This window comes from Mastigoproctus giganteus, chromosome 1 (assembly GCF_048544385.1).
Source record: "Mastigoproctus giganteus isolate SK-2022 chromosome 1, ASM4854438v1, whole genome shotgun sequence".
Taxonomy (NCBI): Eukaryota; Metazoa; Arthropoda; class Arachnida; order Uropygi; family Thelyphonidae; genus Mastigoproctus; species Mastigoproctus giganteus.
The window spans coordinates 33,196,262-33,211,406 of NC_143575.1; the positions used below are offsets into that span (position 1 = coordinate 33,196,262).

General features: G+C 37.5%; 1 protein-coding gene across 4 annotated transcripts in view; it reads right to left on the reverse strand.

Moving 5' to 3' along the window:
* LOC150090693 (ATP-dependent translocase ABCB1-like) overlaps positions 1 to 15,145 on the reverse strand; it is a 390,895-nt gene that overhangs the window by 69,977 nt on the left and 305,773 nt on the right. For all 4 annotated transcript variants that reach the window (XM_090372299.1, XM_090372310.1, XM_090372292.1 and 1 more), the window contains 2 exons: positions 7,281 to 7,385; positions 7,036 to 7,113 (listed from right to left, as the gene is read on the reverse strand). In XM_090372299.1, coding sequence (XP_090228425.1) covers positions 7,036 to 7,113; positions 7,281 to 7,385 — 183 coding nt within the window. The remainder of the gene's footprint in view (positions 1 to 7,035; positions 7,114 to 7,280; positions 7,386 to 15,145) is intronic.

A 15,145-nucleotide genomic window follows, 5' to 3' on the forward strand; every position in this document is an offset into this window, starting at 1 on the left:
ATACACTATAATTTGAAAAACTTAAGCCTTTATTTGTAAGAGCAATCATTTGTTCCATTCACTAATCTTGTTGCTCTTCTACTCATTCTAGTAGCTCTGCCGCCTTCTTAAAATGAGGCCTCCAGACCTGTATGCACTACTCAAGGTGTGGTGTGACCATTGCCTTATACAAAGGGATAATCACTGCCTTATCCCTACTAGCAAAATTCCTGTATATCATTTGCTCAGAAAACTTCATATCTGACTACACAATTACCGCCAGGTCTTTTTCATTCTCTACTACCCTTAGTCTAGTACCATATAGTTGGTATGTTTCTCTGAGGTTGCTGATACCCTTATGCAGTACTTTCATTTTTCAATGTTAAACTTCATTTGTCACTTCTCAGCCCATCTTCCCAACTTTTCTAGATCCTGTTACAGTAGCACACTGCCATTAACAACAACCCTGCCAATGTTTGAATCATCTGTAAACTTGGACAATAAGCCTGATATACCTTCATCAATATCATTGATAAACCCACAGAACAACAATGGGCTCAACACAGAACCCTGGGGGACTCCACTAATAACATTAGTTCACAAAGAGCAGTGTCCATTGATTATCACTCTCTGTCTTCTCCCACCCAACCATTCTTTTATCCATTCTAGCAACTTGTCCTTACATACCCTTAATGCCATTCACGAGAATATCCAAGCAATAGACCTGGAATTTCCATATCCATGAACCGGATAATTTTTGAAAACTTTTACTGTTTTATTGACTTAATTGTCATGTTAAGTAGCTTTATAGTCCTAGTCACACTTGTTATTTTATTTTTAATTTAGATTTTTGTAGGCTAGTAATTAATAAACATAGAACCTTTGTTTCATTCGAATCTTACCCCCCCCACATTGTTATAGTATAGAGTGAGTGGTACGGGATTGTGGTAAATAGGTAGCTGTAAAGTTCGAATCAATTAGTTGGATAATTCTGTTATACAGCAATACCCCACTTGGCACTGATAATTGGTACTGAAACTATTCTGTGTTATGTGAAACCGTGCTGATTGAGGTATAATTATAATGGGTTTTAATTGAATGTGTACCAGAGAAACAGTCTACAAACAAATTATAATAAATCTATAAACAATTTGCACTCGATAACCAATTAAAAGGATTTGAAATATAAAAAAATATTGCAAAAATTTTGTTAATGAAAAGGTTAACATCATGAGAGATGATAAAAAAGCTTTAAAAAAGTGGTTGTTTATTTAGGTATTTCAATAATGAAGTTTGGTGAAGCAGTCTCTTCTTTTTCTCGGCATACAAGTCTTTGTAGCATCAAATCCCATCTTGTAAAATTTGCCGTATCTTGATGCTATATTCAACATTCGGATCTCCATTCTTAATCACCTCGCAGGCCATGTCAACCCCCCAAAATACTTTCTCCAGTTCTATTGAAAATTGTTTTGGTGGCACTTCAGTGTTATCTACTTCAGAATTGTTTTCTTCTTCTGCATATGCAGCTTGCTGATCAATTTCAAGGAGAGTTGCATCATCTAAGTTGCATGTGAGCCAATGCAGTTACGTACATTGGCAGTGTCTAAAGTTTCAAATCCCAAGTCTTTTCCAACCTTCACAATGTCTTTGGAAATTATCTGAACTTGCGATTCAAAACCAGTGAAATCATTTACTAAATGGGGCAAAACATGCTGCCAAACAGAATGTTGTTGGCAGTGATTTCTAGCCAAGAGATGCAGATATATTTTCGATCATATTTAAATGTTAAAAAATAAATTTTGAAATGAAAAGTTTTTGAAAAATTATCAGGTCATCTCATCTCGTCAGGATGGAATTAAGAATACTGAAGCAGTACAAACTGCACGTTGCAGTCTGTACTGCAACGTGCAACAGACTGCTTTAATTGCAGTCTGTACTGCAATTAAGTTTAAATCGAAAATTTACTGTACATATTAAAACTCATTCGATAGCCGTATATATTGTACCTGTATAGTATCCGGCTATGACAATACAGCATATATGTATAGTACCTGTCTAGACTATTGAATGAGTTTTAATATGTACAGTAAATTTGACTTAAACTTAATTGAAACCGTGTTATAGTGAAACCCGTGCTGTTTGAAGCCATGCTAAGCGAGGTATTGCCGTATATTATAATTATAACTCCAAAACACTTGTTGGGCATATATCTTTTGTCCTTAGCTTATGGTATAACTGATTAACATTGTGATCATTACGGTACAGTGTAACATATAATCTGAACTTATTAGCGCAAGGTATGATGTAAAACTTGATAGCTTAAAGTATGTATTACTGCATTTAGGAATCTATTAGATTAGGGTAGTATTGTCAATCGATTAATTAAATTTATTAATCTTATTAATTTTCATTGTTAATCAATTATTGTATTGAAATGGAAATCATGCCCCAGACTAGAGCAGCAAAACAATGGGCATAAAGTAGCAGTAGTGTTGTGGCTCAGGGGAGAACCGAAGGAGGGCAATTCTCCAATGCATCACAGCCTAAAAAAATGTGCAACTTGTGAAATGTTTGCAGACCTTTCTGGAACAGGACTGCACCTAGCACACACAAAGACGTCCAAGGAGAATGCTTTGTGTGTGCTAGGTGCAGAGAGTGCCAAGAAATTAGGCACAAACTCAGCATTCTGATGGGCATCTATGAGAGTTTGAAGAGTATGACAGATGCACTCAAAGGAATTAAAATAAAAGCCCATGAAGCTCTCTCAGCTGCCCAACTCAATGCTAGAGCTCACTCTTGTGCATCAGGAAACACAGCAGCATATATCCCTGACAACACTGACAATAACTAGCTCCTGTGGGATCAGTGCATTCTGCCGTAAAGATTGCTTCACAGCAGAAGGCACTGGTCCCACAGGAGCCAGTTATTGTCGGTGACTCTCTATTGTCAGGGAGATGGGAAATATATTGTGCAAATCAGATAGGTGGAATAAGACTAGGGTATGTCTGCCAGGGCAAAAGCTGATGACGTTGTAGAGCAGATATCATCTTTTAAGGGCACAAAGGGCGTCTCCATAGCCAGGTGGGCAGGAGCAGCAGTGCGTAGCACACGCTTCTTGATTAGACCAGGGTTCGAGCCCGTGACCACCAAATATGGAGGATGCAGAAAAGTCAGGGAATGACCACCGCATATCCCCAGAGCAATATGGCCTTAGTTGCTAATGCTCCTAAAAAACCAAATAACAATAAATAAAATAACAAGGGCACAAAGGATGATATTGTTGTACACGTTGGCACTAATGACATTAAGAGTACGAGACCTGCAGATTTACTCAACAAGTCAATGTTGAAAAAAAAGTTGAAGTTATGGTTGAATTTGAAAGTGTACACAATTCTTTCCAGGCACGATAGGAGGGTATATATGATAAGAGCCTTGTTGATCAATTCGGCCCTGGAGAGATTGTGCAAGGCTCGTGGGGTAAAATTCTTTTCAGCATGGTTTGTGCTTGTTAACAGGAGAGACTGCTTCTACAGGGATGGGATATATTTAAATAGAAAGGGTGCAAGAATAATTGCTGATGCTATCGAAGCTGTGTTAGGTGAGCCAGAAAACTGCTAGATTGGGGGATTCACAGACTAAAAGATTAACAGTAGCTGCAGGCAGAGGTGAAAGTGATTCTTGCACTGCTGCTATTAGAATGAGAAGCAACAGCAGCAGCAGCCTTGAAAGCAAGGTGCTAGGGATGTCAGAGACTGCTGGAAGTCATCACAGAACAAGTAAATACATGGGCTGTGTTAAGGTAAATAAGAATAATGACAATATTCATAAAGCCCTTGTCATTGCAAATATTGTATCTTAATTAGTAACTAATAATGAAGAATGTCGTAGTGGTAATTATAATGTTTTAAATTGCAGTAAATACTTTTTGCTTTTAGTTATGAAATTAGAAAGTAATTAGCATTATTTAGAAGAATAATAGTGTAGCACATATTTCATGACAAAATCTGGTAACAACATTGCTTTGTTATACTATTACCTGTTAGTTTGTGTTGTATTTTAAATTAAATTTAAATCATGCCTCAAACAAGAGCAGCGAAGCAAGCACTCAAAGTAGCAGTAGCAGGAATGCTTTGTCTCAAAAGAGAGAGACATTGATGGCAGGTCTCTTGCAAATCAACTACATTCATTGTGCTAATTTTTGCCTTTTTGCAAATTATCTGTAGTGGGACAAAAGGGGCAGTCTTTGTGTGCTTTCACTGCAGAGAAAGTGTGGAGCTTAAGCATCAAGTCAGCATTCTGATGGGCTTATATGAGCAACTGAGGAACAGCGTTAATGCCCTTGAAGAAATTAAAAAGAGGGACCTTTCAATCACTCAGTCACCCAGCACAATAATGGAGACTACATTCATGTAGCACAAGATGCTCCAATGGCAGAGTGCGCTATTCGCGCATGAAGTAACTATTGTCATTGACACTGTTATCACAGAAGTGGGAAATATGCTTCATAAAAATGATAGGTGGAATAAGACTAGGGTATGTCTGCCAGAGGCTAAAGTTGGTGATATTGTAGAGCATCTCTCATATTTTAAGGGCATAAAAGGTGATACTGTTGATTACATTGGTGCTAATGATATTAGGAGTAGAAGCTCTGAGGATTTACTTAAGTACAGCGCAATGTTGATGAAAAGTCACAAGTTAGGATTAAATTTGAAAGTGTCTGCAATTCTACCCAGACACAATAGGTGAGAGTATATGATGAGAGGCCTGTGAATCAATTTGGCCCTGGAGAGATTATGCAAAGCTTACAGGGTAGAATTTTTAGAATTTTTATCAATATGGTCTGTGCTTGTTAACAGGAGAGACTTTTTGACAGTAGTTGGATATACTTAAATAGAGGTGGTGCAAGAATATTTGCTTCGCTGATGCTATCAGAGTAATGTAAGGTTGGTTAGAAAACTGATATCTTGGGAGGGGATGGGGATACACAGAGACTGTAAAACTAAGAGTTTTACAGCCGGCATAGGCAGAGATAAAATCAATTGATTGCACTGCATCTACTAAGACACACAACATACAGGGAAACAAGGTTGTTGTTGTTATTTGGTTTTTTAGGAGCATTAGCAACTAAGGCCATATTGCTCCGGGATATGCGGTGGTCATTCCATGACCTTCCCGCATCCTCCGTATTTGGTGGTGACGGGCTCGAACCCCGGTCTAATCAAGAAGCGTGTGCTACGCACTGCTGCTCCTTCCCACCTGGCTACGGAGGCGCAGGGAAACAAGGTGAGGGAAATTATAGGGCCTGCTGGTGGCCCTAATGGGGCAAAAACGATTATGTAGAATGGGTTAGGGTAAGCAGGATTAAAAACAGGTGCCCATATACTTGCTTGTACACTAATGCTAGGAGTAGAGTAAACAAATTTGAGGAATATGATGTATTCATTAGGTTGTCTAATGTAGACATTGGATGGATATAAGGGACATAATGTCATGCAGACAAAAGGGATGCAGAATTTGAATATGGTCAGTACATTGTGTACAGGAGGGATAGACACAACAAGATAGGGAGGGGGAGAAATAATGCTCTTGGTTAAGAAACACACAGAATCAAGGCAGTGTCCAACTGATTTGGGTGGCCAGTACAACACTGAACCAGATTGGCGTGACATATATATATATTAACAAAACAAAAATCACAGAAGGAGTATGTTATAGGCCAAATGATTGTAATGAGTATAATGAATAGCTAAACAAACAAACAGAGGATCAGTAAATTAGAATACCTTGAGCTTGGGGTTTTTATATAAAAAAAAAAAAAAATGGAAAAAAAACTAACCAGTTCTCATTTTTTGAAGTCTAATTTTTGAAACTTGTTCCAATGTCTGATCTCAATTTTTAGCTAACATTTATTTAATAGAATTATAAAATGTTATCACACATATTCTTCCCGAACAATGAAACACATCTTTTAAAATACATTCTGTAGATCAACTGACTTATTAATTTCAATGTATCACTCTTTTTCATGTCTTTTTATATATTCTTGATAATTCTGAAAATCAAGTGAAAGTTGCAGTTAATTTCTACATAATTCAGAGAAGGGAAGGGGTGGTAGAGCTGAGAATCAAGATTTTTGTACTCACTCCTCCCTTAAAACTGAGTGAGTCAGTTCACATCCCTACTCCTTGCTGTTTAAATGTGTTCACTGTCTGATGCATTATAAGCATTAAATGGTACTACAAGGTACTGTGCCATAATGCTTATAAGTATTGGAGCACATTCAAAAAACATCCACATTCTGTACCATAACACATTATGGTTATTCTTATGGTTAATGTACAAGTGATGTAAAAGTAAAGGCACATGAAATTAATTGCTCAATTCTCTCAGCATACTGATTTAACTTTGGGCTATTAGTACAATGGTTCATTTTTGTTTAAAGCTTGATACATTTTTATTTGTATTTTTGCTTGTGTTAAGGTTAGTTTATGTACATGGAATAAACTTTTGACAAAATTTGACAGACTAAAAGTAAATGTTCACTTTTAGTTATTAATTCCAGACTTTTCCTTTTCAACTATTTTTATATTATTGTGTTAGAGTGTTGAGGATTTCAGAATGTTATTATTTCATGATGTTCCATAAATTTTGGCACATTGAATGCACTCCCTCAAATATAGGTAGCTGCAAACAAACTTGTTAAGAGCTAAATGGATTAAATTCCTAATAGTTTGCTTCCCTCAGAACTCATAACAGCTCCCTATGGATTTTTTCCCCATAGTTTGATAACCATTACTTTAAAGCAACTCTGCAGTAGCAAAGCTATTTTGTTTTCTCCCGATTTGTTTCACTGACTTTTCAGAAGCCAGATTAACTAAGAAGTTACTCTCTAATTCACACACATCCACATTAAACAATAACAGTTAATGTAAAATTTATTTAAGGTTAAACACTACCACTACTAATAACCTATATGCAAATGGTGCAAATATATTTCTTACAGATAATTAAAAAGTTGCAAGAAATGTATATTTACCAGCCACAGTTTGTCCTTACCTGTCTCAGCATAACTTCAAATGATAACTTTCGTAGTCTCATTGTTAATCTTTCTCCAGCGATAGTAAACATAATAGTCTGTAATGATAAAAAAAAGAAATACCCTGCATAAATATATAACTCATGAAATTTATCTTCGAAACATAAAAAACACAAATATAAGCAAATTATACGATTCCTAAATACTACAATATTTACAAAATCATAAGAAGCAAAATGAAATACATGCAATCTAAAGTACTTACTTGAAAAAATACTGCTAATGCTGAAACTACTGCCAATACCATGAACATTCCGGAATAAAAACTCACTTCAGACAATATAACATCAGGATCAGGCAAGACAAGACTCTGATAAAATAAAAAAAATTCATAGATATATGTAGAAAAAGATACTATATCAAACAGGTATGCATTACAGTTAATAAAACAAATATTTTTAAAAAATAGATGCAGTTATTTCAGATTATATCACTAGAGACAGATAAAATTAAAAAAATTCATATATATATGTAGAAAAAGATACGATATCAAACAGGTATGCATTACAGTTAATAAAACAAATATTTTTAAAAACTAGATGCAGTTATTTCAGATTATATCACTAGAGACACGGTAAGTTCTTAAGGGAATGCAGTAGGAGCAATGCACCTGGGCCTTGGCACTGAAAAGGACTGCAAGTCCCTAAAAGGAGGGACCTCCTCCACTTTAAAGGAAAGAACTCCTCTGTGCTACCCTTTTTCCCAACGCTAATTCTAGCACCTGCTTCTCTTCCCCCCCCCCCAACATACACAACTTCTACGACTAGCACTAACAAGAGATTACATTTGTGGTTGCTATAATGGGTTCAATGCAGTTTAAGAACATTATAAGAATATTACTAAATAAAACAAATTCACCTATCCAAAGGATTAAAAGAGATCAATAATCTTGTCTCTTTGCTATTTCTAATTAACAGCTGACCAGCCATCTGCATATGAGAATTCTGGAAATACATACTACTGAATTTCTAATTGTTTAATATTACTATTGAATACTTTATTATAAAAGATTTAGAAAAAGATAACAGTGCTGAAGTGGAAAGAAAAGGCTCTCACAAGAAAAAAGCATTCATGTCTGAATTTGAAGTGTACTGAGGGCCCTTAGTGACAACCACTGTCATACCATTTATTATCTTAAGCCATTTATTATCTTATACCCAGATATAGCACTATATCTGGGTATCTTTCACGCAGTCAGCAACTTAGAATTAATATTGCCACTAGAAGTAAATAAAGATTGTGTATAGAATGAACAACAGTATTTATAGCAAACATGTTGTTGTTGTTATTTGGTTTTTAGCATTAGCATTAGCAACTAAGGCCATATTGCTCCGGGATATGCGGTGGTCATTCCCTGACCTTTCCGCATCCTCCATATTTGGTAGTGACGGGCTCAAAACCGGATCTAATCAAGAAGTGTGTGCTACGCACTGCTGCTCCTTCCCACCTGGCTACAGAGGCACCTATAGCAAACATATTTTCACCAAACTAATAACTGTTTTTCAAAATGAACTTATATCTTGGATGGCTCCAAACTAATCAGCTATAAGATGATTACTTAAAAAAATTTGCAAGAACTCATGATGCCCAAGATAACATGAACAGTGTAACTGATAAGAAGTAGTCAATGCATTCTGCAGAAACATTCAGCATGTATAACAAGCTTTTGTATAAAGCCCAAGAATTTTGTAATGCACCTTTCTCAACCACTTAGTTTAAAGTTAACATCAACATAATTGTTGATTTACTCCAGTCAGAAGACTAGAATTTCTGTAATAAGATTTTAATTTAGTGACCTGGAAGCTTAAGGTTATTAATTTACAGTTAAGTCTGAATTTAGTTTACAGTTAAGGCATGTTTTCACCTCAATACTACATCAGTGTTAACATAGCTTGCACAAAACCCCTGTGAAACTGGAGCAGTGCTTTTCAATGTATCTTAGGGTGCATGCTTTTTAAGGGTGAGATTACCAGGTCAAGCTTTCTTAATAGTATGGTTATTAGTCATCTACTATTTGTCAATGTTTGGAATCCTTCACAAATGATTTCAATTGTGAGGGTATTCCAGACACTGACAAATAGACAAATACCTTGATGATGACAACTGAGGTTAGATACCTTGTTTTTTCCAGAAGCTTTTAAACCACTGTAGGAAATTTTGGTCCATACTTACTGATGAGGTGTATGTATTTTGTTTTGGCCACAACCTGGCAGATTGGTTCCAGAATTTCAGGAGCTGCTTTCTCAATAACGTCTATTCCTTTGGTGACTAGGTTATTTACTTTCTTTAAGCCTGGTTTATATTTTTCAATTAATAATGGCTCAGCACCTTTCACAGCTAAGCCTACACTTTTTTGCATGACATTAGGTACAAACATCAGAAACGTGTTTCTTTCTTTTAAGGCTTTATATTTTGTAGCCAAATAGCTCCAATTTGACGCCACTCATGGATTTATCCCAGTCTGGAAAGAAATTGAAAGTCATCTTCCATGGAATCTTCACTGTAAGTTGATTCATTTTCAAATCAGGAATTAAACTTGGAATTGTCTTCACTAAGATAAGTATGATCTCACAGTGCAATTGTAGTCTTTCATTTACTTTTTTGAGCATTTAAGTGACTGACTGCACAGTAATAAAACACTATCCTGGATAGTTTGATTATGGATGATCCAGCAACATAATTTACCCAATTTAATTTTCATTGTTATTTTACAGAGGGGATTCAGAGAGGATCTAGCCTATCAAAATAGCCCATAGCATATCAAAAAAGCCCATTGAGAACAGGAATCCAAACTTTTGTGGAGAATATTGAGGAAGAAAAGCTAGCTGTAGTAGCTACTTGTCTGCTGGTTTGTTTGTTATTTGGTTTTTAGGAGCATTAGCAACTAAGGCCATACTGCTCCGGGATATGCGGTGGTCATTCCGACCTTTCCGCATCCTCCGTATTTGGTGGTGACAAGCTCGAACCCCAGTCTAATCAAGAAGCATGTGCTACGCACTGCTGCTCCTGCCCACCTGGCTATGGAGACGCCACTTGTCTGCTGGTGTTGTTGGCTCTGCTGCCAGAGGATACTGGAGGTATCTACACCGAAAATATTTTCACATGAATAAAAAAGCTATAGTAATGGAGTTTTTATTCACATGAAAATGTGAAAACATTTTTGACATTATGCATTTAATGGATTAAATTAATTACACATTTAGACTTCTATATTCTTTTTCTAAATTAATGGAGAAATCCATTAAAGAACAGATTTCACATTATCTTGAAACCTTCCGTTTGTTAATCAAACGGAACTTGGTTTATGTCATATCAGTGGATAAATTCCACAGATATAAGCCAGGAAGAGTTTGGGAGAGGATTCATGCAGTTGCTCTTTTTATGAGGGGTGATCATTTAATTCATAGACTGGTACAAGGTTTTATGTTTATGGCACAAAATTTCCATAATTGCCACTAGATGAGCTCTCCAGTGCTTGTCGAGCTAGTGTTGCACAAAGAGTGTTTTTTAGTCATGTGTCACTGACAATCGTTTTGAAGCAAGTATCACGTTGGACATACAGATTGAACAGCGATTTGTAATTTGTTATTGTGTCAGACAGGTCTTAAATGCATCAGAAACAGTTAAAGAGATGAATGAAGCTTATGGTAATGAGTGTCTTGGTAGGATGGCCATATTCTGGTGTGACTGAACTTTCCAATGTGAAGTGGTTTCTCCATCAAGAAAATGCCAGGCCCCATATGGCTAACATTGTGCAGGCAGTGATCACTTCCACAGGTGCCGAGATTCTGCCACATCCCCCTTATTCACTGAACTTAATCCCATATGATTTCTTTCTGTTTCCATTGTCTGACAAATGCTCTGAAAGGCAAGCATTTCACATCAAACACAACGATGCTTGCAGAGTCACAACAATACCTTTCATAGTCTTTCGTAAAAAAAAATGCAAGCATTTAATGCGTAGGTATGATGGTGGTGAAAATGTGTAAAGTTCAAGGGAAATAAGAAAGAGAAAGGGAAGGAGAAATTCATAGAAGATTCAGATGATAACAATTAAGATAAGATCTTGCACCAATCCGTGAATTAAATAATCACCCCCCCCCCCCTTGTAGTATTTGTTAAGGCCAAAATGTGCAAGAAAGCTAGGCTTTCTTGCACATTTTGCAGCATAAAATAAATAATAATAATAAAAAAAAAAACTATACTTCTTTAGATTGTCAACCTCAAGCCACCCAGGAATGAAGGCAGTTGGCAACACACTTACCAAATGTAAATTATCTGAAGTCCAGTTCATCAGTTTTCCCCAATAGTTTTTTTTTTTTTTTTTTTTTATGTAAACCCCAAACACGAAAGGTATTAGAACCTATAGTACTTAGTACCGTGCTTGGGTTGGAGGTTGAGAAGACGAAAGAAGATATTTGTTGACATTGGATTTGAACTTCTGTAGACTGTAATTTTCAGGAAATATGTATGAAGGAAGGTTGTTCCAGAAAACGGCAGTTGAATGAATAAATGAGGAAGATGAAAAGTTGGTTCTGTGAGTTTGGAGTTGGACAGTAAATGGATGCTGGCTGGTGGCGGCACGTGTTCGGACTGTTTTGAAAGAGAGAGCGGGAATTATAGAAGCCAATTCAGAAGAACAGTGCCCATGGAAGTACCTGTAGAAGAGGCATGCAGCAGAAACAGTACATCTATGAGAAAGCGAGTGGAGAGACTCTGTTAGAGATGAATCATTAATTAACCTAACTGCCCTCTTCTGAATGGAATCAAGGAGCCCGAGAGAGGTTTTGGGGGCACCACCCCAGATGTGGGAACAATATTCCATGGCAGCGCGGATTTGCAATTTATACAGAGTGAACAGCTGTTTGGAAGAAAAGTAACGCAAAGAGCGAAAGAGAAAACCAAGTTTTTTAGATGCAGAGGAAGCAATATTTGTAATGTGCTTGTGCCAAGAGAGATTAGAAGTCAGGGTAATCCCCAAAAGAGATATATCATTTTGCCTAGAAATCGGAGTGTCACTAAAGATAAGCATAGGACCAGAAGAATCCTTTTTGCAAGATATAAGACAAGACTGAGTTTTAGAAGGGTTGAAATCAACTAAGTTATCTTTGCCCCACTGGAGAATTACCTGAAGATCGGCATTTAAGGAATTGGTAGCAGATTTTCGAGAAGTTGAAGCTGATTCAGCAGGACAAGGTTTCTCAAAATGGAAAGTGGAATGCAATGTGCTATCATCGGCAAAACTATGGATAGGATTTCCAGTCAATGGAAGAAGGTCATTAATATATAAGAGGAAAAGAGTGGAGAAAAGAACTGAACCTTGGGGGACACCGGCATTAGTGGAGAAGTTAGAAGAGAGAGAGCCATCTACCATCACCCTCAGTGAGCGATCAGAGAGAAAACTGGATAACCAATTATTAAAAACAGTTGGCAAACCATAAGATGGAAGCGTGTTTAGAAGACCTTTATGTCAAACACGATTGAAAGCCTTTGAGATGTCAAGAGCAACTACTTGTGTTTCACCGAACCTTTCCATTGAATTAGTCCATAAAGGGGTAACACATAAGCCAGAATATCACCAGTGGATCGACTCTGACGGAATCCATAGTGGCGAGCGTTCATCAGATGGAAGGTTTCTAGGTAGTTTAAGAGTTGGCGGTTAATTGATTTCTCCATTACTTTAGAAAGAGTAGAAGTAATTGCAATGGGATGATAATTGGATGGGAGGGATTTGTCACCCTTTTTAGGAACTGGCTGGATATGAGCAAATTTCCAAACAGAAGGAAAAACACCTTTGGAATAAGAAAGTGAAAAAAGGCGGCAAAGAATAGGAGTATGTTCAGGAGCACAGGTTTTGAGAACAAGTGGAGAAATATCATCAGGACCTGGAGCTTTCTTAGCATCAAGATTCGTCAAAATCCTTCTGAGATCCTTTTGACGGAAGACCACAGGAGGCATTGAATGGAACGTGTCGGGAATGGTGGGAGGTATTTTACCAAGATCATTAATACATGAATTGGAAGAAAAACGGGATGCTAACAGGTCAGCTTTATCCTTGGCTGAAGTGACAACAGAACCATCTGGTTTGGGCAGAGGTGGGAGCAGAGATGGACAAAAGTTGTGGCCAATAGCTTTGGCAAGAGACCAGAATGCTCGGCTACCATTAGGACAAGAAGCAAGTTTTCTACTGTTAGCCCAGTTCAAACTGTAGTTTGGACTGATTAATAACTGCTTTACAATTGTTGCGAGCTTTGGTGTAGGCAGAATATGAAACTGAAGAATTAGAAACAAGCCAATTATGATATGCAGCGTTCTTCTCTTGAACAGCCTTAGCACATTTATTGGAAAACCAAGGTTTAGATGAAGGACGAGATTTTAAAGTGGAGTGTGGGATAAAGGATTCCATTCCTGCAAGAATAATTTCACTGACACGATCTGAGCAAATGTTGACATCAGAGGTTTTGAAACAGTAATCCAACCAAGGAAAAGAAGAAAATAAATCTCGCAAGTCATTCCATTTTGCATTCTTATAATGCCAAACAATATGAGGTTGGGAATAGCCATGAGATAAAGGTTCCATTGGAGAAGAGACAATTACCAAGTTGTGATCTGAAGTGCCTAAAGGACCTCTCACTTCGATCGTGTACTTAGAAGGGTTGTTTGTGAGAAAAAGATCAAGCGTATTGGCTGTATGATTAGGATTGTCTGGTATTCTTGTAGGTAAATGAACAATCTGTGCAAGGTCATTATAAAGCCTCAGCATCTCGACAAGTTTGGTCGGTGTGACTAGAAAACGGAAGCCAGCTGGAGTTGTGAACATTAAAATCACCAAGGAAAATTACCTCACTGTTAGGAAAGTTGGACTGGAGAAAGTCAAGTTGCAAAGAGAGGAAATCAAAGAGCTCCAAGTGATTGGCGCATTATGATCTCTGTTGTCAATGCGCCAATAAACAACAAAACAACCAACCAACCATCCAAGTGATTAGTGGAGTTGGGAGAACGGTAGAGACAACAGATGAATTCGATACAATGAGGTAGAGAGATTTTAAGCCAGAGAAGATCAAAGAGAGGAGATTCCAAATTGCCTAGTCTCTGACAGGGAATATCAGAATGGACATATGCACAAGTACCACATTTGAGGCGAAAGGAATCATACAGCGATAATTTGGGCGTCTCAGATGAGCAGTAGTTGATTCAACTGATAACTGAGATTTTGTCAGAAAAAGTACATGGAGTTTGGCAGACTGCAAGTGGAAATGGACATTGTTGAGATCAGAATGGAGACCACGTATATTTGTGAAATGAATTAGGAAGTGCTTGGGAGGTTTAGATCTTTTCACAGATAAGCTTGCTCTATTAGTTTGACAATTCGTGGTGTATTCAATAGTAAGAAAAAGTGAGTGGGGCATGCTGTACGAAGTAATAAAATTTCTGGATATGGCATACACATGGTAAGAATATACCCAGATCCTTGACATAACGTAGCCTCGACAATGCTCCCCACATACACACTACTCGGACTCCCTCCAGTCACTATCTGGCAGAGTAGAGGTAGCAAGATTATACACTAGCTGATCCGGAAGCCTCCTAGAGAGTTACCAATAGGTTCGGTCCGGTGTACTAACTAGTGGTCAGCCTGCAAACACCATTTTAGAGCTGTATCCTCGAAATATAAGGAATATTGGATCTCACCACAATGTTCATCGTAACTTCAAAAGTCATCAATCATACTGCATGATGGAAGAAATAGGGAAGGGCTAATTGGAACTTAGCTCTAGAGACTAAACATGGGTTCCACCACTTCATGCCTCCAATAAGCAAAGTGGTGGTATTGCACCGGTTGATGAGAGTGATCTACTACTTAGAATTGTTGACATGAAAGGGTAAGTTTACAGCGTTGTTGTTGTTATCTTGTTTTTAGGAGCATTAGCAACTAAGGCCATATTGCTACGGGGATATGCGGTGGTCATTCCCTGACCTTTCCGCATCCTCCATATTTGGTTGCTCACGGGCTTGAACCCCGGTCTAATCAAGAAGCGTGTGCTACGCACTGCTGCTCCTGCCCACCTG